The sequence below is a fragment of the Alligator sinensis genome, unplaced genomic scaffold (genome assembly GCF_000455745.1).
Source record: "Alligator sinensis unplaced genomic scaffold, ASM45574v1 scaffold1081_1, whole genome shotgun sequence".
In the NCBI taxonomy this organism is placed as follows: domain Eukaryota; kingdom Metazoa; phylum Chordata; order Crocodylia; family Alligatoridae; genus Alligator; species Alligator sinensis.
The window spans coordinates 354,235-381,307 of NW_005842921.1; the positions used below are offsets into that span (position 1 = coordinate 354,235).

The 27,073-nt window shown below is 48.6% G+C and overlaps 3 protein-coding genes across 5 annotated transcripts in view; 1 reads left to right on the plus strand and 2 right to left on the minus strand.

Annotated features, from left to right (window-relative positions):
- The window catches only part of LOC102388724 (suppressor of cytokine signaling 1-like), a 32,364-nt gene extending 27,917 nt beyond the window's left edge, over positions 1-4,447 (minus strand). Inside the window, exon 1 of the mRNA XM_006036163.1 lies at positions 4,327-4,447. The gene's annotated coding sequence lies outside the window, so the exon portion shown is untranslated. The remainder of the gene's footprint in view (positions 1-4,326) is intronic.
- Positions 4,448-5,798: 1,351 nt separating this feature from the next.
- Positions 5,799-20,254, plus strand: SERHL2 (serine hydrolase like 2). 3 transcript variants are annotated; one of them, XM_006036164.3, is made up of 13 exons: positions 5,799-6,181; positions 7,203-7,268; positions 8,047-8,196; positions 8,282-8,395; positions 10,360-10,401; positions 11,829-11,848; positions 12,033-12,107; positions 13,392-13,504; positions 13,898-13,977; positions 14,314-14,348; positions 15,371-15,447; positions 19,118-19,211; positions 19,979-20,253. In XM_006036164.3, the coding sequence occupies exons 2-13, from the start codon at positions 7,229-7,231 to the stop codon at positions 20,096-20,098; spliced, it is 960 nt and encodes a 319-aa protein (XP_006036226.1). In that variant the 5' UTR covers positions 5,799-6,181; positions 7,203-7,228; the 3' UTR covers positions 20,099-20,253. The 3 variants fall into 3 exon arrangements, with proteins under 3 accessions (XP_006036226.1, XP_025048210.1, XP_006036227.1); XM_025192425.1 differs by having other exon boundaries at positions 8,282-8,367; XM_006036165.3 differs by lacking the exon at positions 7,203-7,268 and having other exon boundaries at positions 19,979-20,254.
- Positions 20,255-23,373: 3,119 nt separating this feature from the next.
- Positions 23,374-27,073, minus strand: part of RRP7A (ribosomal RNA processing 7 homolog A) — a 3,947-nt gene continuing 247 nt past the window's right edge. The window contains exons 2-6 of the mRNA XM_006036176.2: positions 26,780-27,068; positions 26,411-26,534; positions 25,393-25,490; positions 24,621-24,819; positions 23,374-23,922 (exon numbers count right to left, since the gene is read on the minus strand). Coding sequence (XP_006036238.1) covers positions 23,837-23,922; positions 24,621-24,819; positions 25,393-25,490; positions 26,411-26,534; positions 26,780-27,068 — 796 coding nt within the window. The 3' untranslated portion in view covers positions 23,374-23,836. The remainder of the gene's footprint in view (positions 23,923-24,620; positions 24,820-25,392; positions 25,491-26,410; positions 26,535-26,779; positions 27,069-27,073) is intronic.

The window sequence follows — 27,073 nt, forward strand, 5'->3', positions numbered from 1 at the left end:
CGATGTAAACTCCAACCGCTCATGGTGCCTTTATCTAGTATTGTTTCATCTGGCATGAGTACAACTTCTTTGGGGATGGGTCACAGTTCCTGCTTCTTCTGGGCCTTGGAAGAGAAAAGATAGATACCACAAACCATGTCAACTACTGCCTCCCACAGGATGGAACTCTTCTCACAGATTCAGAGATGTAGGAAAGAGCAAAGAAATTACTGATATTTTATTTCCAGGTCTGCTGGCTCCTACAGAGCCATGATCACAGATACACTAACAGCACAGTTCACAGTGTCTTTCAATACTTGCCCGTTTTGTGGCATGGAGCAGACCACAATATACATCTACTTCAAGTGTGCTAGGCTGGAGCCCCTTCTTTGGTACATCTCAACTGTGCCACACAATAGTGAGATCCCTTTATCAACCTCCACCTAGCACTGCCCAAGATGACCATGCCTCACTCAGATCAGGGGAGAAAGCTCAATGAGGGTGGAGGGCAAGGGGAGGGAGGAGGTTACTGCTTTGTGGTCAGTTTCTGTTTCCTTGGCAGTTTGTCTCCAGGTAGAGTGTTTTTCTTGGCCTCTTGTGGGGTAAGATCAAGTGTAGGTCTGCATTGGTCTGATACCAGAGCCAAAATGGATTTAAATGGTAGTGTGTAGTGGAGGGTGCACTCCTGTTCAAATGTGGACAGGACTCCCTAGGAGAGCCTCATAGTTAGCTTCCCGCTGTCCAGCTTCCAGTGGGAGGATCTTGGCTACACACCTAGTTTATGGAAATGGTGGACTCTTCCCTAAGTTGCTCCTGCAGCTGTTGGTTCAGGGGTATCCGAACCCTAAGCCTCTGGGTTTGGGCCTGCACGTGGGGTGCTTGCCAATGGATTTGCAAGTATTTGAAGCCCCAGACAGAAGAGTCTGAGGTGGAGGATACTTGCCGGTTGCAGTGCCACATATGGTGTTTGAATAATTGACCTTTGCTCAGTCAAAAGGATTTAGAACTAATCTGGCTAATTTGACCTGGAACATGAAATTTTGGTGGGTTTTTTTTTTTTTTTGGAAAGTCTTCTGGCTTCTTGTACTCAATCCATCTAGGATATTCACCTGGCAGAGGAAATACTATGATCACGATGGAGGCAGGGGAAGTACCCTGACCAAGGTAATGCAATTAAAATGGCAATGTTTAGTGGAGGGTTGCACCCTTGTCTGCTTGCATACAGGACTCCCTATAAGAGCCTCATAGTTATCTTCCCACTGGCTAGCTTCCAGTGGGAGGATCGCGGCTACACGCTGACTTTACGGAAATGGGAGACTCCTCCCTAGCTTGCTCCTGCAGCCAGACAGATGAGGGTAAGCAAAACTTGGGGGCATCTGAACCCCAAGCCTCTGGGTTTGGGCCTGCACTTAGGATGCCTGCCATAGGATTTAGAAGTATCTGAAGCCCCAGGCTGGGGTGGAGAATACTTGCCGGTAGCAGGGCCACATATGATTCTTGAATGATTCACACGGATTTGGAAGGATTTGACCGATTTTACTTGGGACAAAATTTTTTCCTTAAAAATAAGATTAAAACAAACCAAACCAAACAAATTAATCTGGGAGTATTGTTGGCATTTGCCTCTGGATTCTTTGTTTTGAGGGCATGATTTTTTTATAAGACATTTTTTTGTGTTTTAAGTCAAATCAGCCAAATCAAGTCCAAATCCATGAGTCAGTCCAGAAACATAAGTGGCCCTACAACCGGCAAACATCCTCTACCCCCACCAGGGCTTCAGATATTTCCATGTCTTTTGGCAGGCATCCTACGTGCAGGTCCAAGCCCAGAGGCTTGGGGTTCGGATGCCCCAAGTTTTGCCTGCCCTCAACCATACGGCCACAGGAGTAAGCTAGGGAGGAGCCTCCCATTTCCATAAAGTGGGCTTTAAGCCCCAACACCTCAGTGGATACTAAACCAGGCCAGAAGCAGTTATCCCCCAGGCTCTTAAGGAAAACTGCCTTCATAGACCCAGATATGTGGTGTTCCCTCTGCTGATCTCACTCCTGTTCCTAACCTCCAAATTCAATTGGTACCTGGCTTTGTGATCTCCACCTCAACATAAGGGGACAGGCCTTTAGTTTTAGGTGAGCCTAAACCCATCCACTCCAGAATTCTCTCCAGAATGTATAGAAACAGCATCTTGATGCCAATCAGATGCAAAGGTTCACAAGAGGGAAGTGTGCAAGGACTTAACTGGGATGGAAAGACTCTTATTTGAATATCCCTAGGTCACTGTTGGACTAGATTCTAGAAGCAGGGCATTCTTTGCCTGACTAAAAGAAGGATCCAAAGAAAGAAACACGCCTACTCTGCCTGAAAGTTAGTTGATATAGCTCTTGGCAATAAATACACCATAGACATGTGTTAATAACCTCTAAACTGTGGTAATAAGAATACTGCAGTATGACACAGCAACATGTCAAATCTCTGTCATTAGCATATATCTTGTTAGGTTAATTCATGGATTATAAAGCCAGAGGGTACTACTGTGATCATTTGGATCTCTTGTATCATACAGGCCGTAGGACTTCCTTGAATTAATTCCTACTCAAACTAAAGCTTTTCTTTCAGAAAAACATCCAATCTTGATTTAAAAAAATGCCAGTGAAAGAGCATCCTCCAATGCCTTTGGCAAGTTGTTTCAAAGGTTAATTGCCCTCACTGTTAAATTAAAATTAGAACTAAGGTGCATCACTTTTTATCAGCCTTCAGCTTCCAGCCATTGGATCTTGCTATACCTTTGCCTGCTAGACTAAAGAGTCCAAAGGTTTGTTCCCCAAGAAGTCAGACTGTGAAGAAGTAATTCCTCAACCTTATCTCCGATAAATTAAATGGATTGAGCTCCTGCAGTCTCCCCCTATAAAAGATGTTTTCCAGGCCTTAGTCATTCTTAGGGCTCTTCTTTAACCCTCTCCAATGCATTAACATTCTCTTCACATTGTGGACACCAGGACTGGGCACTGCACTCCAGTAGTAACTGCACTACTGTGAGAAATACAGAGGCAAGATAACTTCCACAACTCCCCTCCTGTTTATGCATCCAAGGCTCATGCCATTTGGCCACTGTCTCACACCGGGAGCTTATATTCAGCTAATTGTCCATGAGGATGCCCAAGCATCTTTCAGAGTCACTGCTTCCAGGATAGTCACCTCGCTTGTATCAGCTGCATTCTTCATATAACTTTACATTCAGCCAAATTCCATTAATACATTCAGCCATATATTCTTGGTGTGAGCGCAGTTGACCAAGTGATCCAGTGTGCTCTGTATCAGTTAATCACCCCCTCCATTATTTACTGCTCCCTAGGCTGCGTGTCATGTGGAAACTTTATCAGTGATGATTCTCTGACAGGTAATTCATACAATTGTGAAACAGCATAAGATCAGGAAACAACAATGGTAAACCCCCACAAAAAACATGACTGCTTGGTAATGATTCCCAGTTGGCACTTACGTGCTGAGACCGATCAGCTTGTTTTCTATCCATTTAATTTGGCTTTGTTAATTCTTTATAATTCTAAATTCCTAATACAAATGGTGTTGGTACCTAATCAAAATGCCTTGTGGAAGTCTATTACACTCATGCTCTTACCATTATTAACCAGATTTATAATCTCATTAAAAAGATATAAAATTAGTTTGACAGGCTTTTTCCCATAAACTCATGTTGACTGGTACTAATTATACGACCCTCCTTATTCTTTACTGAGTCCTGAATCAGCTGTTACTTTATTTTGTCCTTTACTGATGTCAAGTTAAAATGCCAAAATCCAACACTAATCTAACCCAGGTAATTACAGGCAAAAGTTGTATTATCTCAGCCTGCTGTGAGCCTGCCAGCTTCTTCAACCTAAGAAAGGGCAGGTCTGAGCAGGATCTGGATGAGAGACTTCCCATGAAAGTCTACATGATTATGAGCATGGTCCCATGAATTTTGTGCTGCTAAGAAATCCCTCTGCTCTGTAGAATTATATTTCAAATTTTGACTTAAAATATCCTTACCTTCTAGCCATCTTACTTGCAGCAAAAAGTTGGAATCAATTGCAACTGATATGCTATCTTTCAGAGCCTGCAGACAGCCTAAAACAATAGCTCTGAAAGCTGAGAAGGGTCCTATTAATTTCCAGGTATTAATTCAATACCATAACAATAACATTTACCCCCCCCCCCAACTAAGTTAATAACTCTTTACCTGCTGCTCTTTTTTAACAGAAATGTCAGGTAAAGTCCGCATATCACAGTGCCAAGTTGTTTTTCGCGACTAATTTCTTTGAAAGGCATAGCAAAGCCAGGTTCCACGCTCACCTGGATGTTATTTCCATCTGTAATGCAACAATGTTTGAGGGTTGCATCAGATCAATTCCAAAATGTCATGGAACAGGGGATCCACAGAGCCCCCAGCAGCTTCAAGCAGGACTGAGATTAATCAAGTGCCATCTTCTGTTAAGAAGGTTAAGGACATCTTTTATAAGTCAAAGATGGCAGAAATTAACCCCCTCCTGCCTAACAGCAGTCCCCATCTCAGCACTGCCTGTCCTCTCAACCTTTTAAAATGGGAATGGCTTATCTCCCAGACAGAAAGAAATGGGGTAAAAGGTTGGGGAAAGGAGTTTAGAGCATAGAATCACATAGTGTTTCTAAGACAGACAAGATTTTTTGGGTAAATCCGCTATCTTTTATTAGACCAACTAAAATAGTTGGAAAAATTCTTCTTTCCAAGCTGTTTTTCCAACTGTTTTAGTTGGTCTAATAAAAGGTATCAGATTTACTCAAAGAACCTTGCTTGCCTATGTCCTTAGACCAACCCAGCTACAGTACAACCAACACATAGTGTTTCCAAGGCATGGAGGAGGGGTATTCCTGATATAGAGGGACTGAAGGTCATAAGGTGTGTGGGCACACAAAAGCCCTGCTGTGGGAAGGCAGCAGGACATTGCAGGGCACCCCGGAGACAAGTGGGCAGGCAGGATGGCACACAGGGGTTTGTCAAGCTACAAGTGTGCTTAGTGATTTAACCTGCCCAGCTCAGCTGCCACACAGTTTCCACCACTGTACTGCTGAAATCAAGAACATAGCCACAAGTGAGGTCCAGCTTGCCACGCAGCAGGCAGGGCTGAGCAAGGAAGCGATGTTATATGAAACCATAGGACTGCCTGTGTCCTGAATTCCTCATGCCTGTTTTTCATCACTTGAGCTGGAGCTCACAGGCCTCCTGCAGTCAAGTGCAGGAATTTCTATCAGAGCTGAGGCTGAGGTGAGCCACTGCTGGCACCCTTGGCTGCAATTGCTGTCTGGAGTCACAAAAGGTTATTGCTGACCCTTGGGAGGAGGGAGGGAAGGGGTGAGGGGGGAACCCTCCTTCTAAGAGTTTACAATCAGAAGATAAGACATTATATACACAGCGGTGCTGCCTTTTGGACTGCCAAGCAAGCTGAGATTCCAATCCTTCATACTCATTCATTCCTTGTGTTCACTTCGGCATGTAACCAGGACACCAGCGAAAGGATCCCTTGCCTTTGGTTGTCTGAAGTCTGCACAGGGCTACAGCATTCTTCTGTCCCAGCCCTGTGCAGCGCTTGTTGTGTGCATGGTTAGACGAGCAGCTATTTCCCTAAGCAGCAGGGATCTTCCTTTCTGTGTTGGGCAGAAGAGTCAGACCCTCAGTGCAGTGCATAGACTGGGGGGTACCATTCAGTGTAACACATGGGATACCATTGCTGTCACCACTGCTGTTATATTGGTTCACTAACACAGAGGCTGTGGAGAGCAGGATGGAGAGATTTAGCAGTGTGGATCCCTTTAAGAACTGCATCCAAAGGGGGAGGACCTTCCCTGTTGTTCCGCTGCAACTAGGAAGTGGCTCTTGATTTTGCTTTTCACCCTTCTCTTGCCCTGTTGCTCTGCTTTGAGCTGGCTCAATCAGGGCAGCTGCTTGCTGCTTTGGCAGGCAGGGGGCTGAGCAGCTCTTCTGCACACCCAGCTGCTTTTCTCCCTCCTAGGTGTGGCTCCTATAACTGGTTTCCTCATTTTAGAAATCTGTCCTATTCAGTGAGTGAGTCAGGCAAGTGCTGGGACAAGTGCCACAGCAAAGCCCCTGAGACAAGGGCAGCCAGCAGAACCACAGAGCTTCTGGGCCAGCTACCAAAGGACTACAGCCAAGGTCAGTGCTAGTGGTGCTGTAGGGAAGGTCCAGGGATAGGGGAGAAGCAAGATTTGTGAGGGGAGGCAGTATCTTTTATGGAACCAGTTTGTGCAGTTAGGAGAGAGAGATGAGCATTTGGGTTTCAAGTGCTCTTCCTCAGATCTGGGAAAGAAGCAGTGACAATCCAAGCTAAGTACCTACTAGAGCAATTGCTTAAGTTTAACAGAATTTGGTTAATGAACTTGGCCGCTTGAAAGGGAAGGAATGAGTTCACCCTCCATGGCCCCTTCAGTTCCTGGTCTCTGAAGATGCTGAAAACCTGGGGCTAGTTATTTGTGATACTGGTTTTGTTATCAGTTAGCTGTACTGCCAGGAATCAGACTGACGTTCCTATCAGAGAGCCTTTGTGTAGCCAGGTGGGAGTGACTTGAACAGTCTATAACAGAAATCATTTGCCACTTTGTCTCAGTAAACCATCCCAGCATGCATACAGCTTTTGCTGGCAAAAAGAGTGATTTTTAAACAGCTTATAGGAGTTTCCTGAAGTGAGCTCTACCCACAACAATGCATAACCCTGTCTACATCAGGGTGTTTGCCAATATAGAAATACCACTAAGATCAACAAAGCACAGGCCAACCAGTTTTACCAGGAGCAGTTTCTAGTGTAACCTGGCCAGTGTCACATCCAATTTGATAGAGCTGCTCAAATTCAACAAGACTCAGTTCTGTGCAACACTATGCAAGTGTTTCTACGTGTACTAACACATGCCCAGTGGTGTGATGAGGAGTTTGCCGTAGGGGAGGGTTCTATAGCAGAGGGACCTTGATGGATGGTGAGTGCAAAACCGTTACTAATAATAAGCACCACCATAGCAGAGCTGACAGAGTCTGTGAGAGAGATGGGGCAGACAGCAGAAATCTGACATCAGGTTACAGGGCAACAGTCCTGAAAGAAAAAAAAATGACTTCCTCTCTCCACCCACTCCCTTCTCCCATTGCTCAGTGTATGTAGTAGACACTGTTCTACTTTTCTTTCAAGGCACCAGGAAACAGAGAGAGAAATTCATGTCCTCCCTGATGAAATGGTTGTCTCTGCCTGTGACAGGTAAAGGTCTCTGTGCTGCTAACCTAAGGGAGCCCATTTCTAAGGCCCAGGCTTGCTCTTCACTCCATCTTTTCTGATTGTGGCCAACTGGGTTAGCAGGTGCTGTGGAGGAAGGAGAAAAAATTCTCATGTTGCTTAACAGTGAAAGCCTGACTCTTCCTGCCAGTGAAGTGAAGAACAGCATTAGCATGTTCAGGAAGAGGTAGTCCTCAGATGGGAGGGTGGGGCTTGAAATCAGGGTTTTGAATTCAGATGTGTAAATGAAGGGGATATGGACAATGCCAGGCAACACCTTGCCCTACCCTAGGGAAAATGAAGTGCCTGAGATTTTCTAGCTTAGATCTTTCTGCCCAAGGGAGTCCCCAGCTACTAAAGCTAGAGGGAGAGTCCCAACACACACACGCACGCACGCGTGTTATCCTGGCAAATGATCTCTGTGATTAAAAGAGAAATAGCTGCTGATTGAACTCACTTCTGTCCAAACAGCAGGTAAAGCTGGCATAAGGGAGGGAAAAAGAAGGACTTGAGTGAAAAGTATTAATGTCCTGGGAGGGGGGCTGGGAAAAGTGAAGAGCAGCAGGACTGTTGGCTAGCAGTATTACAGCCAAAAGTTAGAGGCTGCAAACAGTTATTAACAGAGTGCAGCATGGAGCCCGCAGGATTCCAAAGTCCTCATTTAGCCTTCTGCAGTGCAGCGTGTGCATCTAACAGACTTTCACAGCATGTGAACCAAGCAGTAGCCCCCAGGGAACATAAATATGCTGGTGGTTTATTTCAGGCATGTTCTCAGAGCTGAAGTTCCCTGTTCCCTGGGGCCACATTGCAGCCAAAGCTTGGGGATCCCCAAAAGGCCATCCCATGCTCTGCTTGCACGGCTGGCTGGACAATGCCAATACCTTCAACAGACTCATCCCATTGCTTCCAAAAGGTGGGTCAGATAGGATGGGGCAGGGGATCTGGCACATCACATCACAGGGGTGTTGCCACATGATTTACTGTCATCCCCCTTTCAGATTACTGTTACATGGCCATGGATTTCGGGGGTCATGGCCTGTCATCCCACCGGCCTGCTGGCTTTCCCTGCCACTTCCTGGACTACGTAAGTGAGGTTCGCAGGGTGGTGGCAGGTGAGTAGATGAGAAGAACCTGAGGGCAGAGGGTTTTGAGTACGTCTGTCCTTCAATGTATTGTGCTAGACATCCTCCAGATTGATATATGTCATGCTGCTCTGCGCATGTTGCCTCCCAGACCAGAAACAGCATGGACATTTTGCTAAAAGACCGAGCTCATTCATCTGCCCCTAGCATTGCACTAAGGTAGCTCTGTTGCTTCTGGTCCCAGAGATAGGATGCCTGGACATGCTATGCCTGGCAATGCTGTTCTGAAGTAACTTAATGTCTAGACATATCCCTTGTGTTCCTTTCTGGCCTCCCTTTGACTCCTTCTCTCCAGTCCCATTCAGATTTATATTGGCTCCTGGGACTATATAAGAGTCCCTCACTTGCTCGGGATGCAAGCCGCTACTCCACTCACTGCTGGTTGCATCGGGACACCTCTGGCACTGAATGGGAGGTTGAGATAGTTGAGCAGGGTAAGCCTGGAACCCTCTAGTTCCTGGTTCAGGACCTCTAGCAGCTGTGAAGATAGGCCAATAAGCCACACTTCTCTCACAACTTTTCATAACACTCTCTATCACTTCCTACCTTAGTTTTTTTAGAAGCTTTTAACTTCTGTCCCCATCCTGGGATTCTAGCATCTGTTCACAGCTCCAGTCTCCTCACCTGACACTTCTGTGGTCCTCACAACCTGGAGGATCCTAGGAGCCTCTTTCAGGGGAGCTTCTCACCCTGAAAACTCTATAGCATCCCTCCCAACACTAGGAAATCTTATCTCTTCAGTCCCTTTTCCCTTGCTCACTCTCTTGACTGACACCCTTGTCTGGCTCTGCTTGTTAGGACTATACAAGGCAGGCTTCACAGCCTCAAAACTCCACATACCAGAGCTGCACTGCTGCCTTCCAAAGCAACTTTGGATGGGGATTCCCTAAACCCATTACAGATCCCAATAGGAACTGGGTGCTGGCAGTAGCAGGATCCACTTCCCTCCTGAACTGAAACCCAAGCATAATAGGAAGCCCTTTCCCAGGGCTGCAGCCCTACCAGACACCAAAAATATCACTATGCAAGCACTGCCTGACCAAATAGCCCTGTTACTGACTTGCTCAGGAGCAAAACACTTAGAACTGTATGAGGAACAAACCACCCTAAAAGCTGATGACCTGTGAGTACATCCTGTGAGGGTCTCTAGCTCCTGCCTATCTTCCCTTTCCCTAGAGATCATTGCTGCTACATGTAGGTACCACAGTAAGTCCAGCCATAAACAAAAGCAAGAGTGCCTGGGTGAGGGGTAAGTCATGGCACTTGGTGACTGCGGTAGTGGGGGGCAAGAGTGTCCACCCAGTTTGACCCCAGGTACAAACTTTACTTGTGACCCCCTCTGCCAGTGTGTAAGGCTTTCCTTTGATGTGCTGCTGCCTAGAATTGAGGCTGCCAGAGCATGTTCTATAGGAGTAGCACAGATGAGGGTGTAAATGTCTAGGCTGCTTTTCCCAAACCTCAAGGATTGTTATAAAAATGTATCATGTAATGGAGGAGCCTGACCTGCTGCTGAATTATGCAGCACGTTTTCAATTAGAGCAATAAAAACCCTTCCCTGTGGCCACGCCGTGCTGGTCCGTCCTGGCCCCTGTGAATATTCTGCAGCAGAGCAGTCTGCACTTCCTCTACCCCACAGGGCAGTACCTAGACAAGCTGCTTTGCTTGATTGATGGCCCTTAACACCTGCCCTGAATAGGAATGGCTGGATGCTTTTCAGGCACGGTGAGTCCAAGTGCCAGAAGAAGCTGCACAGCACTGGCGCCTGCTGACAGGCATTCACAGTGAAGCTGAGGCTGGAAGAAACTGGCCTATTTATCCTATCCCCTGATCAGGAAGCAGAAGCTGGGTGTAAAGCCTCTGTGTGCATGTGGGAAGGTGGAGGCAGCTGCTGTATCTAACACAGAACCACCTGCTTTTTATCTCTTGCCTTCTAGCCTTGCAGTGGAGTCGATTTACGCTAATGGGTCACAGTATGGGTAAGTGTATCTTTTGTCCCTGTGGCTTTCTGACTCCAGCAAACAATAATAAGTAACTGGCTCCAGCCCTTTGTGTTGGCCTCTTTTGGGCTAAGATCAAGTTTATGCTGTCAGTGTGAAGCACCCAGGCATGTGATGTAATTATATGGCCCACCGGGCATATTTGAATTATACAAGATCTAAGCTTTAACAGTTTCTTAGGCTTCTTCAGTACAAGAAAAGCAGCTCCAGTGCAAGGGGGTGTCATTCACTCATTAATTGCTGATGCTTTACTCGGAGAGGATGGGAAAGTGGGAGCCTAACCTCTGCTGCAACACCTGGAGTGAGTGAGGTATTGATCTACACTTTGCAGAGTATAGATCTGCAGAGTAGATCAAGGCTTCTGTCACTACCCAGCAGCCAGCAGAAAGTTACTGGACACTCTGGTGCCTTCTGCCAGCTACCAGGTGTGAGCCCCTCAGCATCTGATGCTTTCCCAGGGTGCGCTTTGTGCTCTGGCCATGCAGCTGCTAAGCAGAACCACAAGGAGCAGATGGATGTGCATGTGTGCTGGCAGCCTGGCAGAGGTAGCTGCTGCTGTCTGCCGCCAGCACTCCTGGCAGCAGAGGCAGGTAGGTGTAGACATGGCCACAGCATAACTGAAATCCAGTGGGGAAATGCTGTCGGGAAGAATAGCTCCCCCCCTCCTCCCTCCATTCTTTTCTCGCCTCCTCAATTTCACTCTGAAGGAAGAAGGAGAACATGATACCAAGGCACAGATGGGAGGGAGAAAGCAGAGCGGGTAAGGGAGAGCAGTGCAGAACAGAGAGTGGCACCCCAGAGGTGGCCATGTTCTCCCATTCAGCAGCAATCATGAATATACTTTAACAGAGCTTTCTGGTGTGCTCAATATTTGTTAGCAAGTAAAGCACTTTGGGTCTCATGCAAGTCTCCCACTGCCATCAGCCAGACCTCTGCTGCAGAGCCAGGGGCTCCAGGGCTCCTAAATTTCAACCTCGGGCCACGGAACATAATTCAAAATGGAATTTGTTCCTTTCCCCGTTGGCTTTGATTCCCCCCTAAGGCTGCTTCATCTTCTGACAATATCCATGCAGTATCCAAACACTGCTCTGCTTTAGCTAGCAGGGCCCAGTGGGCTCATGGTCCTTACTGAGGGAGACTGGGTGTGGAGTCTGAAGGGGACTACCACATTGGCAGCAGCCCCCAGATGGTACCACTGGACTCCTCCCTCTATCACCCTCTGTTGAGAGATTTGCTGTCCTTGTGGTTAGGACCCAAACCTTAGACTGAGACGTTTGCTTCCTTGTAGAAGATGGCTGACCTGGACTTATAGGCCATCCTAGTAACACCCACTCTGGGGAAGGGATGATGATGCCGCTGCACTGGGTTTCTTGTGTATAAACCAGGTGGCCTTCTCTTTCACACAGGTGGGACAGTTGCAGGAATGGTGAGTATAGAAATCCTTTTTGGTGGAGTTCACCCAGCCAGACAGTCTTCTGAGCTGGGTGGGTGATAATTCTGAGGCTGGGGGGAAATACAGGGATACTCTGTATGAGACAAATACATTTGGGGCCAATATAAGTGGATTTCTTGTCCAATACAGTTTTCATAAAGTTTTTGCCTCTTCCCAGTTCTCCTGCATTTTCCCGGAGATGGTAGACAAGCTGATCCTCCTGGAATCTGGTGGTTTCTTTCCAGCTCCTCAGGTTAGATTCGCTCACTCTCTGCCCCTAGCAGGCATAACCAGAGACGGGCAACAAGGTTCCTTTAGCAGACTGGCTCTTTGCTCTACCTCTGGAGAAACACATTTCTTAGCAACCTTCCCCCTGGGCCCATTTCCGTTTGCCAAGGATGAAGGAATGAGAAGGTCCAAGATAGACTGTTCTTTTTGAACTGGGTATCTCAGGTCTGGCCATTTTTGGTTCCTGAATAACCACAGACCTATTTGCTGCTCAAAATTGCACAAATGGAGGTGAATATGAAGCCACTTTGCAAATGTCATTGTCTCTTCTGGTGCCTGTTTTAATAGCTTTTGTGTAAGGACTTGGGGGATCTCATTCCCATTCCAAGTGAGACAGACTTCCACACTCCAAAGCCAATTTTGCCAATGCCACTTAACTGGCTATCTTGGTGAGACAGAATGGAAGCCCCTGACTAGATATGGAAAAGAGTATCACATATGGAAGTGATAGTCCTGCTGTACTCAGCACTGGTGAGACCGTAGTTGGAGTACTGCGTCCAGCTTTGGGTGCTGCACTTCAACAAGGATGTAGAAAAGCTTGAAGGAGTCCAGAGAAGAGCCACCCATATGATCAGGGACTTGCAAGGCAAGCCACATGAGGAAAGGCTGAGGGACCTGGGCCTCTTTAGCCTAAAGAAGAGAAGGTTGAGAGGGGACTTGATAGTGGCTTACCGCTATATTGGAGGAGTGCGTCAGGAGCCTGGTGAACAACTGTTCACTAGGGCACACCTGGGGAAGACCAGGATCAATGGATACAAACTCCTGGAAGGCTGCTTCAGGCTTAATACCAGGAAAAACTCCTTCACAGCCAGGGTGTTCAGGCTGTGGAATAAACTTCCTCCAGAGGTGGAGCAGTCACTTACCCTGGAGGTTTTCAAGAGGAGACTGGACAGTCACCTTGCTGGGGTCACCAGTTGTCTTCCTGCCTAGAGCAGGGGGGCTGGACCCGATGATCTGCAAGGTCCCTTCCAGCCCCTAACAGTCTATGAATCTAAGAGCTGAACTCCCCTTGAGATGTGGCAGGATGAGAAGCCAAAGATCTAGTACTATTTTTTTCTATGAATAATGGCCTCCTACAATTTTTTTCCTCCCCTGACAGTCCCTCTCTTACTCATGTTTGTCCCTGCTGAGAAATAGCTGCTTTTCAAGGATGAGGTCAGCAGATGTTATGGGGCTTTGGGATCCTTCAGGGAGAAGGATACCGTGGAAGTGTGTGAAATCACTGTCGCCTGCATCTCTGCCATTTTAGGATCATGATGCATGGCTGGAATCTAAGCAGAAGGTGGTTGAGAGCCTCCTGAGCCTGGAGCAGAACGAGCACCAGCCCCATAAGACGCGCAGTCCCCAAGCAGCACTGAAGAGGTATGTTTTCCATCTTCCCTGTTTCTGCACAGGATGGTGCTAAGCTCCTGCCATCGAGCAGTTCTTGGAATCCTCCCAGTTAGAAGTAGGGCGGCCAAAACCGTGAGGTGAAGTTGTCTCCTTGGGCTTGCCCCTTCCACAACTTGCAATTCCTTCTCCTCTTCTTCCAAAATCTGAATAAGGTCTGGTACTTCTCCCTCCCCAGCCTCATCCCGTTTTCAGGCTTAGCATAGGCTGGCCAGCACACAAGAGCTGAGGCTGCTGTCACTGGAATAGGATGGTTTTCATCTCCACACACTCTCCTTTCCGTCACCATCCCTTTGTGGTACCCCTTCCATGCTGTCCATTCAGCAGCACGAGCTCCTCCCATTTTTTTGCTGCGTCTTTTCCCAGGTTATTGGAAGCGAACCCCCACCTGACAGAGGAGAGTGGAAAGATCTTGCTGCAGCGAGGAGCTACAGAGACACCAGGTGGTAAGGTGCCTCCATGGGCTGCTGTGCAGTGTCAGCTTCTGAGTTAAGAGAGTGGTAACTGCTCACTGTCCTAGACCCAGGCAGAGGGGCACCCTGGGTCCAAACCCCCGCAGTTGGGGTTTCAGAGCCTGGAAGCAGAGTTCCCATCTTCTGAGGTTCCAGCTCACCTTTTCTGTCAGAACATGGTGCTTTAACATGCCAAGAAACCCAAAATATACCCTGACCTCCTGTCCTAAGAAATAGTTCTGGGAGGACTCAAAAATCAGAAAGGAAGCTGGAACTCCAGGTGTATCTCCCACTGTCAGGGATCAAAAACTCTCCCTTCTTCCTTTCCAGGCCTGGTGTACAACAGAGACATGAGAATCCTTAAGGTAAGCACAGCTTTCTGTCCCAGTCCCGTGTCTTTCTGCCTTGGAATTTGGCTAAGCCAGTAGCTCACAGAGAAGCAAGAGCCGGAGAAGGCCTGTCTTGTGATAGGTCATGTCTTGCATATGTTTCATCATTTAAAAGTGATGGAGCTTCCTCTGGGGGACTTTGATATTTGAATAGGTTTAATTTACTGCACACCTGTGGAACCACTGCATTTAATGGGATTTCCCAACAAAAGCCGAGTTAGACCTCTCTGATCACTCTGAACAAGTCCTCTTTGAGGTTGTTTACACTCAACCCCCCTCTGTGGGGCAATGCAGTCTTCTGCTGGCAAGAGTTATTCTGCCTCTGCAGCAGGCCTGTGAAGGCACTCTTGCAGGCTACTGCCATGCCTTCAGCAGCCATTGCCTTTCTGGGGTGCACATTGCTCTCTGGCTGCACAGCTGCTGCAGTGGATCTGTGCAGAGCACCTAGAAGTGCTTGGGTGTCCCCGTCCTCTAGGGCAGCTTGGCAGGTGCAACTGTGGTTTGCTTTCAGGAGTTCTGCCAGTAGAAATAGGAAGCTGTAGATAAGGCCCCAGTCAGCCCTTGGACTACAGGAAATGATTGTGAAAAGTTCAGTGCTAAAAACCATGCTGGCTACTAAGATGGGGTAACTCTTTAGACTGTTAGAGCCCATTTGCAGCCTAAGCAGTGTGATGCATTACATCTTGGGAGCATCCTCTGTCCACACTACATTACAGCCATTGGCTTAGTGCACATGTTGACAAAGTGGCAAGTCTGGATTAAGAAGGACATCTGTTTCATTTATCCTCATCATTGAGGAGGTATTACACACCTTCTCACCCTGGCAAAAGATTGCATATCTGTCACATTTCAGATTTGCATCCCAGGCCCCATCTGAGCCTCTGCACAGCTTACAGATGCTCAGTGGTAGTGAAGCCACAGATACTGCCAGGCCATGAGAATGCAGCCTTTGCACCCCTGCCCCAGGTGTATTGACTGATCTATCCTTGCCTCTGCAGCACAACCGGGAATTCATCACTCTGGAGCAGTGTGTGAGCTTCCTGAAGAAGATCCAGGCACGGGTCCTAATGATCAGGTGAGTGGTGCACAAGCATAACCATTGTCCTGCCCATTGCCCTCTGCCAGGGCTCCCCTATGCATGAGGTGAGCTGGAGACTAGTGATGAATAAACAGCCTCTTCCAGTCACAGGTGGGAGTGTGAAGAGTTTTAACAAAACAGGAATCAATCATGTCTTGTGTAGTAGACAAAAAGTGAGGGTAGGTTCCCTACTCAATCCCTTTTGACAGAACCTTAGGCCACTTCTTACAGTGAAGCTGTCCCCTTTCCACAGGCCTGGCCACCTCTCTGATAGCAAACGTTTGTCCACTTTCCTAGACAGACATGGATAAATGTTGTTCTCCCTGCCTTGCTGGTTCCTAGTAACTAACAGGCAAGAACTGAGTCAATGTACCTGAAGCACGTGGTAGCTACCACAGATTCCTCTTGGGAGACAACCCCACTTCTCCCATTCAAAATTTTCATTCTACTCTGAAATCCACTAGATGGGATCCCTATACCTCCCAGCCCTTGCCAGTAGTTGCATCTGCTTGCAGGGGTGGCAGTAGCTTTTTTCCCCCTTCTCCCACTAGACTCAGAAATTCACCTCTCCCATCCCCATGGTTCAAGGGGGGAGTTGCTACCCTCACCCCACAGACTCCTGCTTTTTAATAGCCTTTTAAAACTCATACCTCCTGGATATACCTGTGCAGGTCCCCAAGGGGTTCACTAAATTGCTCCCTACTTAATAATCCTTGCTACCTTGCTGAGAGAGAAGAAAAGCCCCATTAATGCTCTATTTAATTCCCTTTGTTGCCTGTACATTTCACGCTTGCTCCTTATCTCTACCCAACCCAACCCCCAATTCACACCAGCACTGCTTGAATGGGCAGGAATAACAGGCATCTTCTTCTATTGATACAGGGAGGGGGAGTGTGTGAAATGAAGGTTAGAAAGCAGCTTTCCAGCAATGCTAGCACCTTTCTTTCACATAATCAACTAAATAAGGAGTCTCTAACCTCTCTGATTACAAAAATACTTAGCAAATGCAAACATAGATCTCCTTTGGTCTGGGTTACCCATGTTCTAAAGCATGAAGAGAATTAGCTATCAATGTACTTCAGTCATCATTTTTGAAAAGTCACAGTGAACAGCCAAAGCCCTGGAGGGGTGGAGGAAAGCAAGAGAAGAGGAGTAGGAAAAAAAAGCAATGCTAGTCTGGTAAATGCATAGCTAAATAGTTGAACATCTGTCCCCCAAAAAGGTTACCTCTAAAACATCAAGGAGATGAATTAAGTGGCCAAAAACTGTTGTTGGGCTACAGACTGTTGCAAAAAGGCAGCTGGCGCATGAGAGGAAGGGAAAGGGGTCAAAACAGACCAGCGATGTTTGGGGGTGGGGTGGGGGAGATACTCCCAATCCCCCTATATCTGTCTAATTTATTTAGACCAAAAGTTCTTTAAGGGCTATAGTCCAGATTTTTTAAAGGTATCTAATCTTCTAGCTACTGTTGATTGCTCTTTAAAAATCTAGGCATATCTAACTAGGTTTATACTGGGGCCTTACAGTAGTGCCTAGCATCCCGCTTGGGTATTTTCACTAATAACACCATTTAAAATAGCAGTGAAAGGGTAATGTTTTCTCAACCACTTTCTCTTACCCTTCTACTGGGATCCATTTGCTGGAGGAGGAGATATCAGATATGGCCTCTTATAGAAACAGCCCACAGGTTGCATCTGTAAGTTTTGAACAATCACATTGGCCCCAACTTTACTAACAATAAGTCATATAAAAGAGGCTATCCAGGTATTTCAGAGACCTCAGCCATACCCACATCTGAGGCTGGCATAAAAACCCCACATATGTGCACCCTCAATGGCTCATTGATGTAATGATGCCATTACAGATAAGGAGTGGGGAGGAAGGAAAGCCTTGAGAAATACTGTTGGAGGTAGGCTTGGACGTGGAAGAACCGGCAAACAGCACATTAAAGGCATGGTGCTGTTCCCCTTGAGGCTGCTAGGCCAGACTGACATGCACCTGATTTTTGGAAGCTAAATAGTTCTGGGGTTGGATAATACTTGGATAGGTGACCACATAGCTGCTGCAGTTTACAAGCTATGGTTAAATACTAGGCCAAAGAAGCTTGTGAGTGATGAGACTTCATTTAGCCCCTTTATAGCTGCTTAGCTGACAAGAAAAGGAAAAAACCCTGGTCACCTTGACCTGTGCAGCAAAGGCATTTGTCTTATCAGGAGCCAGACAGATCCCTAAATGGGCTGATTTACAGTGTAACACCCAAGGGCAAGGGTGGGGATGAGATGCAGGGAGTTGGCTCAGAAGAGGATCTTATTACAGCAGGCTCTTGTCCTCTCTCGCAAGGAGATCAGCATCATTATACCAAGTGTGTCTCTAATTCCTAATTGCATGGTCTCATTCTATCTCCACCAATGATCACATCTTGGCCCACCCACACCTGCCTTCCACTCAAACTTGGAAAACCTTTCTTGAAACTCCCTTAGTAAAACCCTTACTACACACCTCCCCCAAGGCCACCCCCAATGTGATACCAGTGCCCGCTGTGCGTCAGGGCTGCCGGGAGCTATGCAAGGCCAAATAAGTAAGTTACGTAAATATTATGCAAGTTCTCTGCCCCATTTCCAGTCTCTGTGCATTGCTTGTCATCTTAAACAACAAGATATGCAGGGCTGCAGCTACATCTACATCTTTTCAGCGGAGCATCCTACGTACCCTGGCCTCAACCTGTAGCACTGGGCTCTGCTATGAAATAAACATTGAAATGGAGGGAAAAACTGAGGGTAGAAAACCAGATACCTGCAGCAGAACTGGCTTCCTAAGTTTCCTTTGTATCACAGAAGTAGAGCCCTGGGAGCTTCTCTCTCAAGGAAGCATGGGGGTTAAGTTTTTACCTGGCTTTTTGGGATTCAGAAGAAATCAGCCATAGCAATTTCTAAAGATGCCATCTTGAAAACCTGGGTGATTGTAGGTTTATAGTCTTGCATGTGCCACCATGTGGCAGAAATCCAGGACTGCCACAGCCTGTAAATTGAAACCAGAAAAAAGTACTTGCGTGGTTTCCCCACCTCCTCTAATTTTATCTCTTCCTGAGTGACTGCTTTCACAGTCCCACAGGGCAAAGCACAATGGCCTGTTTTATGGCTGATGTAAAAACACACATAGAGGCACAAAGGAAAAATAAAGCCACTCAGGAGAGATGGAGGAGCTGGATGGGTGAAGCCAGTCAGAAGTGGAGTGTGTTTTTAGGGCTTAGGCCCTTTTCAAAGACTCGCTGGCTCAGCTCTCCTAAGAGCTAGAATTTCATAGAACTAGGTCCTGGGAAGGGCAGTGATTAGCTGAACTTGTGCACAGTGATCAATCCCTTCTTTTACCTGGGTTCAGAATATACATGGGCTGCTAGATAATATACATGAATATTATAGATGCTATATAATATGCTTTAATATAAAACCCATGCAGAGATGGCTGTTATGCCCCTCACTCCACTTGGTGAATCTGTGACCCCTCTCTTTTACCCACCACCATTGATGACCCCCAGCTGAGTGGGAGCAAGGGCAAACATGATCAATCTCCTTTTCTCTGACTGTCATCTTCTGGAAAGGAAAACAGGTAAGGCCTGTAGAGACAGGGTGTACTGTGCATGACACTGAGCCTTGTTCTTGCTTTTTAGGGCCAAGGATGGGCTTTTTTCTCATGAAGATCCAGATAAAAGCAAGAACTTTGTAAAACCCTTGCAGGATGCGTTCAAGTCTAACTTGAGAGAGGTGAGAGCGCGCACCCTGCCCTTCGCCATCACTGAGAGCTTGTCCACACACAAGCTGGTCCTTAGCTGGACTAGCCCCCTCTGGCATGCATGTGTTCCAAGGTTCTCTACACAGGTTGCCGTTCCAAAATGCTTATAGTAATGATTGGTGACGTTTCCTAGTGGCGGGTTGAATGACCCAGCTCCAGTCCAAGGCAGGTTGGGGCTAGGATCCAGCTGCTGCCGACACCACTGCTTCTCCCCATCGCCCAGGCACAGCATGAGCGAAACTCCTAGCTGCTGGAACGCTGCCCAAACCTCCAGCTCCATGGGCTGGATCCAGCTAGCAGGCTGCTAACCCCTGCTTTACATTATCTTGGATTCTCTCCCTGCTTTGTCTCAGACTGATTTCCCTGTGTGACAAACCCTGAGTCAGGGAAGGAGCAGGCTGGCCTCTCTCCATCTGCTGAATTCCCCAGTTAGCAACTGCCTGTAGAGTTAAGGACTTCAACATTTCCAATCATCTACCAGTGTCTGATGTTGCAGTTTAATGCAGGATGAGCAGCTTGGAGGGGGACGGGGGGGACACGGGGACAGAGAAGGGCTGCCACCTATCAGTCAGTTCATAGCCTCACACCATGAGATTGGATTATATTTACCAATTTATTCTGCGTGGGATTTACCCAATTCTCTTTTACGATACATATCCCAGCCACAGCACTTACCTTGCTGGCTGCTTATGGCAGCACGTTTTTTCAGCCTGCATCTTTCCACATTCTCTCCTTCTAGAGTTTCCAGCTGGTGGAGGTGCCGGGGAATCACTTTGTCCACCTGAATGAGCCTGAGGAAGTGGCTGGGATCATCAGTGTCTTCTTAGAGAAGGACAAGGACTCCAAAGCTAGATTGTAGCATCAGGGTTGAGCTCCCAGGGGAGATTGGCAGTAGTGACATAAGAGAATGAGGAGCTCCAGAGCCAGTCTCTGGAGGCGACAGCACTTTTACCTGGTAATGCCCTGATATTTTGCTCATTAAATTATATTTTCATCTCTTTCCCAATCTCAGCTATTTGGGTTGGCAGAAAGAATGTCTCTAAGCAAATAGGTGTGATGGATGTTCCCAGGAAAGAACCAAACTGTCCTTCTATTCAAAGTGGGTGAGGAGAAAGGTTTTCTCTTCTGGCCTCCATTTAGTACATTGCAGCAGGAGCCAAGCTGTGGGCTCAGCAGCTTTCAGATGTAAGGTTCACATGTCTGTTACCTCCTGCACTGTTCTGACAGAAGGGAACAACCTCTCCCTCCCCATTTTACTGATATGATGCTCAGGAAAGGCCTGGGAGGGTCCAGGCAGGACTTCCAGCACAAGCTGGATGAAGCTTTATCTACAGTTGACAAGAGACTTACAGCAAGTTCTCTGATCTTGTCCAACATGGCAGGGCTGATCGCACTACAACCCCTGCCCAAAAGCAGCATTAATACTATTCAGATGCTTCTTCTCACCTGTTTCCTTTAGTGTCTTAAGCAGGAGTGATTGAGAATGTGGCTTGCTGACACCTCTGCTCAGTGTACCTGTGGGTACATGGTACCCCTTGTAGGGTTGTGAGGACAGCAAACCTTAACTCAGGAGCATGATGCTCAAGTTGTGCATGGGGCAGTATAAAGTTACTCTGGGAAAAGTTGCAAAGGTAACTTGGTCTTTCACAATAAGAGAATCTGCTTTAATACTCCAGCTTGGTCTTGGACAAGATCAAAGAACTTGCTGCAAGTCTCTTGTCAACTCTAGGTAAGGCTTCATTGTGCTGTGAGTCCTTCTGCGTTCGCAGTCCCCTTCCTTTCTGGCGATGGTGAGGTAACATGCTGCTTGGAGCAGGGGTGGCCTCTCTGATCAAATCTCAGGTCAGTTACATTGCTATAGAACTTAAAAACCAACTGGCTCATAAATCCCAGGAGAGCTCTGGTGTGCACAGTAGCAAATCCAGTCGCAGCAGCTGCTGTGCATAGCTTCTGGGAAGAGCTTTAACCCTGCAGTGGCATGGTTCCCCCTCACTGCACATCGCTGCTCGCTCTCTTTAATCTCAGCCCATAGCGTTTTGCTCCAGTGCCTTTGTCCAGTCTGCAGCTACAGTTCTTCCCTGTGGGAGCAAGTACCAGGCAGCTCCTGGGGCAGAGGGGAGAGAAGCTGAACTCAGCGACAGTGTGAAAAGGGCTCTCTTTGTGCTTCCAGGGATTACTCACATAGTCCCCCAAAAATCTACATCAGTTATCAGAACTGTGTTATGCACTCTCCAATTATTAACCTGGTCCAGAGGGCACAAAGATGGAGACAGCACGTCCCAGGAACACTGCTATCTCCTGGATCTCTGACCAGTGCACAGTGGGAGTGAGGTGCCAGCAGAGCAAGGAGCCATTTAGCTGGCCAGGGGCAACATGCAGAGGAAGGAGGCTTAAGTCCCTAAACTGCTCCATCTACACAGGGTTTCAGCCATGGAATCATTCCTGGAATTGGGCACCAAGCACCTCACCACTACGTATCCACTCCCCTGAGGTTCCAAGCCTGGGTTCAAATCCCTGGTTGGCCCCCTCACAGCAGGTACTTGAACTCCCAACCCAAGGAAGTGCCTGGGGCACAAGGGCATTGAGGATAATCTGTGAGGCAGCTGAAGTAGGACCCCCCCCCAAGCACAACTACAGAATCAGGTCCCAGTGGTAGAGCAGGAGCTTTCCCATTTTACAGGACAATTTACACCTTAGGGTCTCTGCTTCTGCTAGAGCTCTACACAGCAAAGCAGCCTGGGCACTTGGGCAACTTTGCACATTCTGAATGGGAGAGACAGGCAGCAGCTGAGCAGCAGATCTGAGACCATCTGTTGAGCCTCAATGGTAGATTCAGGGTCCTAAAGGCAACAGAGGTACTCTTGTACTTCAGGCCTTCACATCAGTCCTTGGACCGATACTCTTCAATGTCTTCATCAGCGATTTGGACGAGGCAGTGAAGTGTACTCTGTCCAAGTTTGCGGATGACACAAAACTGGGGAGAAGCGGACACGCTGGGGGGGCAGGGAACAACTACAAGCAGACCTGGAAAGGTTGGACACATGGGTGGAAAACAACAGAATGCAGTTCAACAAGGAGAAATGCAAAGTGTTGCACCTAGGGAGGAAAAACGTCCAGCATACATACTGCCTAGGAATGACCTGCTTGGTGGAACAGAAGCAGAAAGGGATCTTGGAGTCCTAGTGGACTCCAAGATGAACATGAGTCGGCAGTGTGACGAAAGTCATCAGAAAAGCTAATGGCACTTTATCGTGCATCAGCAGATGCATGACGCATAGATCCAAGGAGGTGATACTTCCCCTCTATCGGGCGCTGGTCAGACCACAGTTGGAGTACTGCGTGCAGTTTTGGGCGCCGCACTTCAAGAGGGATGTGGATAACCTGGAGAGGGTCCAGAGAAGGGCCACTTGTATGGTTAAGGGCTTGCAGGCCAAGCCCTATGAGGAGAGACTGGGGCACTTGGACCTCTTCAGCCTCTGCAAGAGGTTGAGAGGCGACCTTGTGGCTGCCTATAAGTTCATCATGGGGGCACAGAAGGGAATTGGTAAGGTTTTATTCACCAAGGCGCCCCCGGGGGTTACAAGAAATAATGGCCACAAGCTAGCAGAGAGCAGATTTAGACTAGACATTAGGAAGAACTTCTTCACAGTTAGAGTGGCCAAAGTCTGGAACAGGCTCCCAAGGGAGGTGGTGCTCTCCCCTACCCTGGGGGTCTTCAAGAGGAGGTTAAATAGGCATCTAGCTGGGGACTCTTTCCTGCCTATGCAGGGGGTCGGACTTGATGATCTATTGAGGTCCCTTCCGACCCTAACATCTATGAATCTATGAGATGCCTGCTGGCACAGTCCTCCTGCTATTAGCACCTGGTTCTGGAAATAGTCCAGGAGAGACTGCTCGAGGTAAAATGGGTTTTACTTCACAACCATCCTCTTCCCTCTCCTTTCCATCTGCACCTTGCACCCCTTATTTCATCTACCTCCAAAAAGCAGAACTTGCACATCCTTCCCTGTGGTGGGCAAGGATGCTAGTTTATCTTTGGCCAACAAAGTCACTGTGACTGCCATTATCCCTGCCCACAGGCATGTGGGGAGCTGCTCTCCCACTGACAACAACAAAATAAGAGGCACTTAGCACTTAAGAAACACAGAAGCACTTTATTTACAGTTCATCATGATTAACTTCCATGGCCTTGACTGAACAGAATCATCAGCCCCTTTGTTGTGGGCCCAGGGGCACTGGCTGAGCTATGACCTGCTTTGCAAACAAGAGTCACCAGGGCAATAAGACACACATGGAGGGTTGATACAGGGAGGCCCAATCAAATTTAACATGGGAGAGGGTAGAGCCCACACATGTATCAGGCTAGGGGCACACCCACACTGGGCTGCTAGCACTGGAAGCTGGCACTAGCCTCCTGCCACTGATTCACCCTCCAGATCTTCACTTGCAAACACTAGGGATTTCCCCGTGGGGCCCAGGTAGCAGCAAAGTGGGTGGGTTGATGCTGCTGCACTTCTGAGCAGTCCCAGGTCTGCCATTGCCAGGCACTTCTCACAGCAGTGCTAACGTCCCAAGATGCTGCAGCCCATAGAGTGGCTCAATACGGCCGGAACTTGCGCTGGGCCCGCATCAGTGCTATCCTCTGCTTGTCCTCCTCAAACTTCTTCCTCAGCTGGGCAATGTCTGAGAAGCAGCAGGGGGGAGGGGGAGAAGAATTGGGGTCAACAGGCTAGAGACAGAGAGCAGCCAGTTTCTCTAGAAGTGTTAACTCCAGCTACTCTCAAGAGCTCTTTGCACACCAGAGAGCAGATTCGGCCCTGGTGCAAGCAGCCAGGAAAACTTGAGTGGGCACAAACCCCACTGGCCCTGGGTCCTGGAGGGAGAGGAATCAAGTCACAGCACAGTGCTGTCTACTCCTCACCTTTAGATAACTGCCTCCACATGGCCCATGAAGCCAACTGTATCCCCCCACAGAGATGGGAATAGGGAGAGATTGAACTTCTGCTCAGATGTGGGTGGACAGGGGCTCATGCACCTGCTATTACAGACTACTGTGGGCTCTATGCTCTGCCACTGAAGCAGGAGCCCACTGCCCCTCAGCACGCTACTTGCCTTCGCTCCTACCCTGACTTGGGGTGGTGGCGTCCACCTGACATGTCAACGCTACACTGGGTTTCTTTGAGGGCCTCTCACCAAACCCCAAACAGGCCCAACCCTAATAGGCCGAGCTGAAAGCATCAGCTTGGGCTAGCTGATTGCTGCCTGACAGCTCTCATCTGTTCTCTTACTGGTGATAAGCAGCCAGATGAGACAGGGGCTGTTTGGACTGGGATGCTGGGGAGAGAAAAAGATGGGGAAGGACAGGAAGAGGCTCAACTCACGCTCCCGCTTGGTCTCACGGTGCTGCCAGGCATAGAAGTTGAGCAGCTCCTTGCGCACCTTCTTCCGCTTCTCTCTTTCTAGAGCCCGTAAGTTGGCGGCCTCTGTCCGGGGGAGTCCAGGCCTTCGGCCCTTCCGTGTCACCTTCACCCAGCCTTCCTCATCAGGGACACCCTCCTCCTCCACAGCCTTGGCTTCTTCCTACACAAGGAGCCGGAGATTGTGGGGAGAAAGTGGGAGAAAGCAGCAGCAGCTCCGGATGAACCCACCACAAGATGGTTGGTTCCATTCCCAGCTGCCACCTCTCCAAGCACACACACAACAGCAGAACGAATGCTAGCACCCGCTGCTCTGCCCGGTGACAAGGCACAAGAGGCATTTTGGGGAAGCTGTGGAAATGAGGATGCAAACTCTACACCCTCAGTAGCATGGTAGTGGCTCAGAGGCACTGGGTCACCCAAGAATTGGTGCATTTGTGGAGTAGTCAGAGTACAAGTCACAGGGAGGGGTTCCAAAACAGAGGATACAAGTCTCTGGACTCAACCATCATAGCTACTGCCCAGCCAAGCACTGAGATACTGACTGACAGCATGGTATGTTTTACAGGACTTCCTGCCCCAACACACATATGCAGGGGGAGGAGGAGAGAGGGGGCTCTATGAGTTGTTCTGTTCAGACATAGGCCAGGCAGCAGTGATTATTCCTCAGAAAGCCACCGGCTCCTGAGACTTTCCGAGAGATGCCTGCCTAGTGTATGTCATCAGGCCTCCATACCTCTGCTACCTTCTGGTCATAGGCTTGCATGAAGGTGTCCACTTCAGCCTTCAGCTCCTCTGGATTCACCAGTGAAGCAGCGTAGCAGGAAATCCATTCTAAAACAAGCAGGGAAGGGGTTAGTAATAGCCCTTCCCTGACATCACACTTCACTGCAGCCCTGGAGAGAACAACCCTGGGGACCAGGGAAGGGCTGCAATTCCAGACCCATCAACCCTCAGGCCAAAGTGTCAGCAACAGAACCAGCTTATGACAAATGTGGCCACTGTGGTTTGCGCAAAGCAGGCAGCTGTTGCGTGATCTAGGCGACCTGCTCACTTTTTTCACAGAGGCCAATGAATGGCTATCCGATGGCAAGACTGACAACCTGAATTAGGCTGGATTTTCCTATAGCCAAGTGACTCCACACTTCACTGAACAGGCCACCCAGGTCCCAACAGCTCACAATATAACATGTTTTTTTGTGAGAGGCTTCTTATTAGTTTGTCACATCACTCTGTACAGCAAGGCTGCTCCCAGCAGTGGGGAGAAGACTGTGGTCTTGGGGCTGAAGCGTGTATGAACCTGATTCTACACAGACTCCACTGGGAGGGTGCTCCAAGGCAGACAGTGCACTGCCATCTATAAGCCATGCAGTGGTTTCTAGATGCACCATGTCTCAGAAGCAGGAGTTACTCTTATTCCCAGTCTTGGGCAAGCTAAAGGTATCTCCTCCAAGCCAGGAGGACTCTGAAGATGCCAGGGAGAGGGTCTCCACAGTGACTATGGCACCACATGTAACCCCTCACCTCCCCTTGTACACACACCACCTCCCTGTACTGACCAGCTGGGGAACACCATATCAAGAACTGTCTTCCTAACAGGGCAAGAAACACAGGGAGCACCAAACAAAAGAGGAGAAAGGCAAAGGCCAGCAACATTCTGCTCATTATGGGGTTTGGCAGAGGACAAAGAGCTTGGGCAACACTGTCTCCTCTAGCTGATGGAGGCAGACCTGGAGATAGTGCAGGCAACTTACTGAGGATGCCAGTTTTCACAGGGCAACTCTCTGAAGATATCAGCAGGGGCTCGTGCAGGGAGAGGGAGGTGGCTGCCTGGGCCCCGGATGGGTTCTTGAACACCACGTAGGCCACCCGGAATCCCTAGGGAGAAGGGAGCGCACAGGCCGGTCAGGGCCAGTCGGCTCCCGCAGAGGGGGCAGGCCCCAGAGCAAGATGGTGCTGCACAGACTCAAGGTCCAAGGCAGCAGCAGGCTGGCAAGGGACGATTAAGGGAGGACACCAGAGAATCCCGTACCCCTGCTCCAGGATGCACCAGCCTGAGCTCCCCCACGGCCACAGCCCCAGCCCCCTTCACATCCCTCTCCTCCATCTCCAGCAAGCTTTACCAAAATCCTCCTGAGATTGAAGAATTTGGACTTCAATACTTCTGCACTCTCTCCTGGCCCCGGCTTCTCGCACACCTGCACACTCTGAACGGCCCCGCAGCGGGAGAAGAGCCTGGACAAGCACTCCTCCAGGGAATGAGGAAGAGAATGGAAGGATTCGCCCACCGGGCCTCCCTTAAAAAGGGCCGCGGCAGCCCCGTGCGCCCCCACCCTCGGCCCTGCCCCTCCCTCGTGCACCCAGCGACACGGCCCGCCCCCTCCTGGCCGGACTCGCGCGGCTCGCAGGGCGCTCCC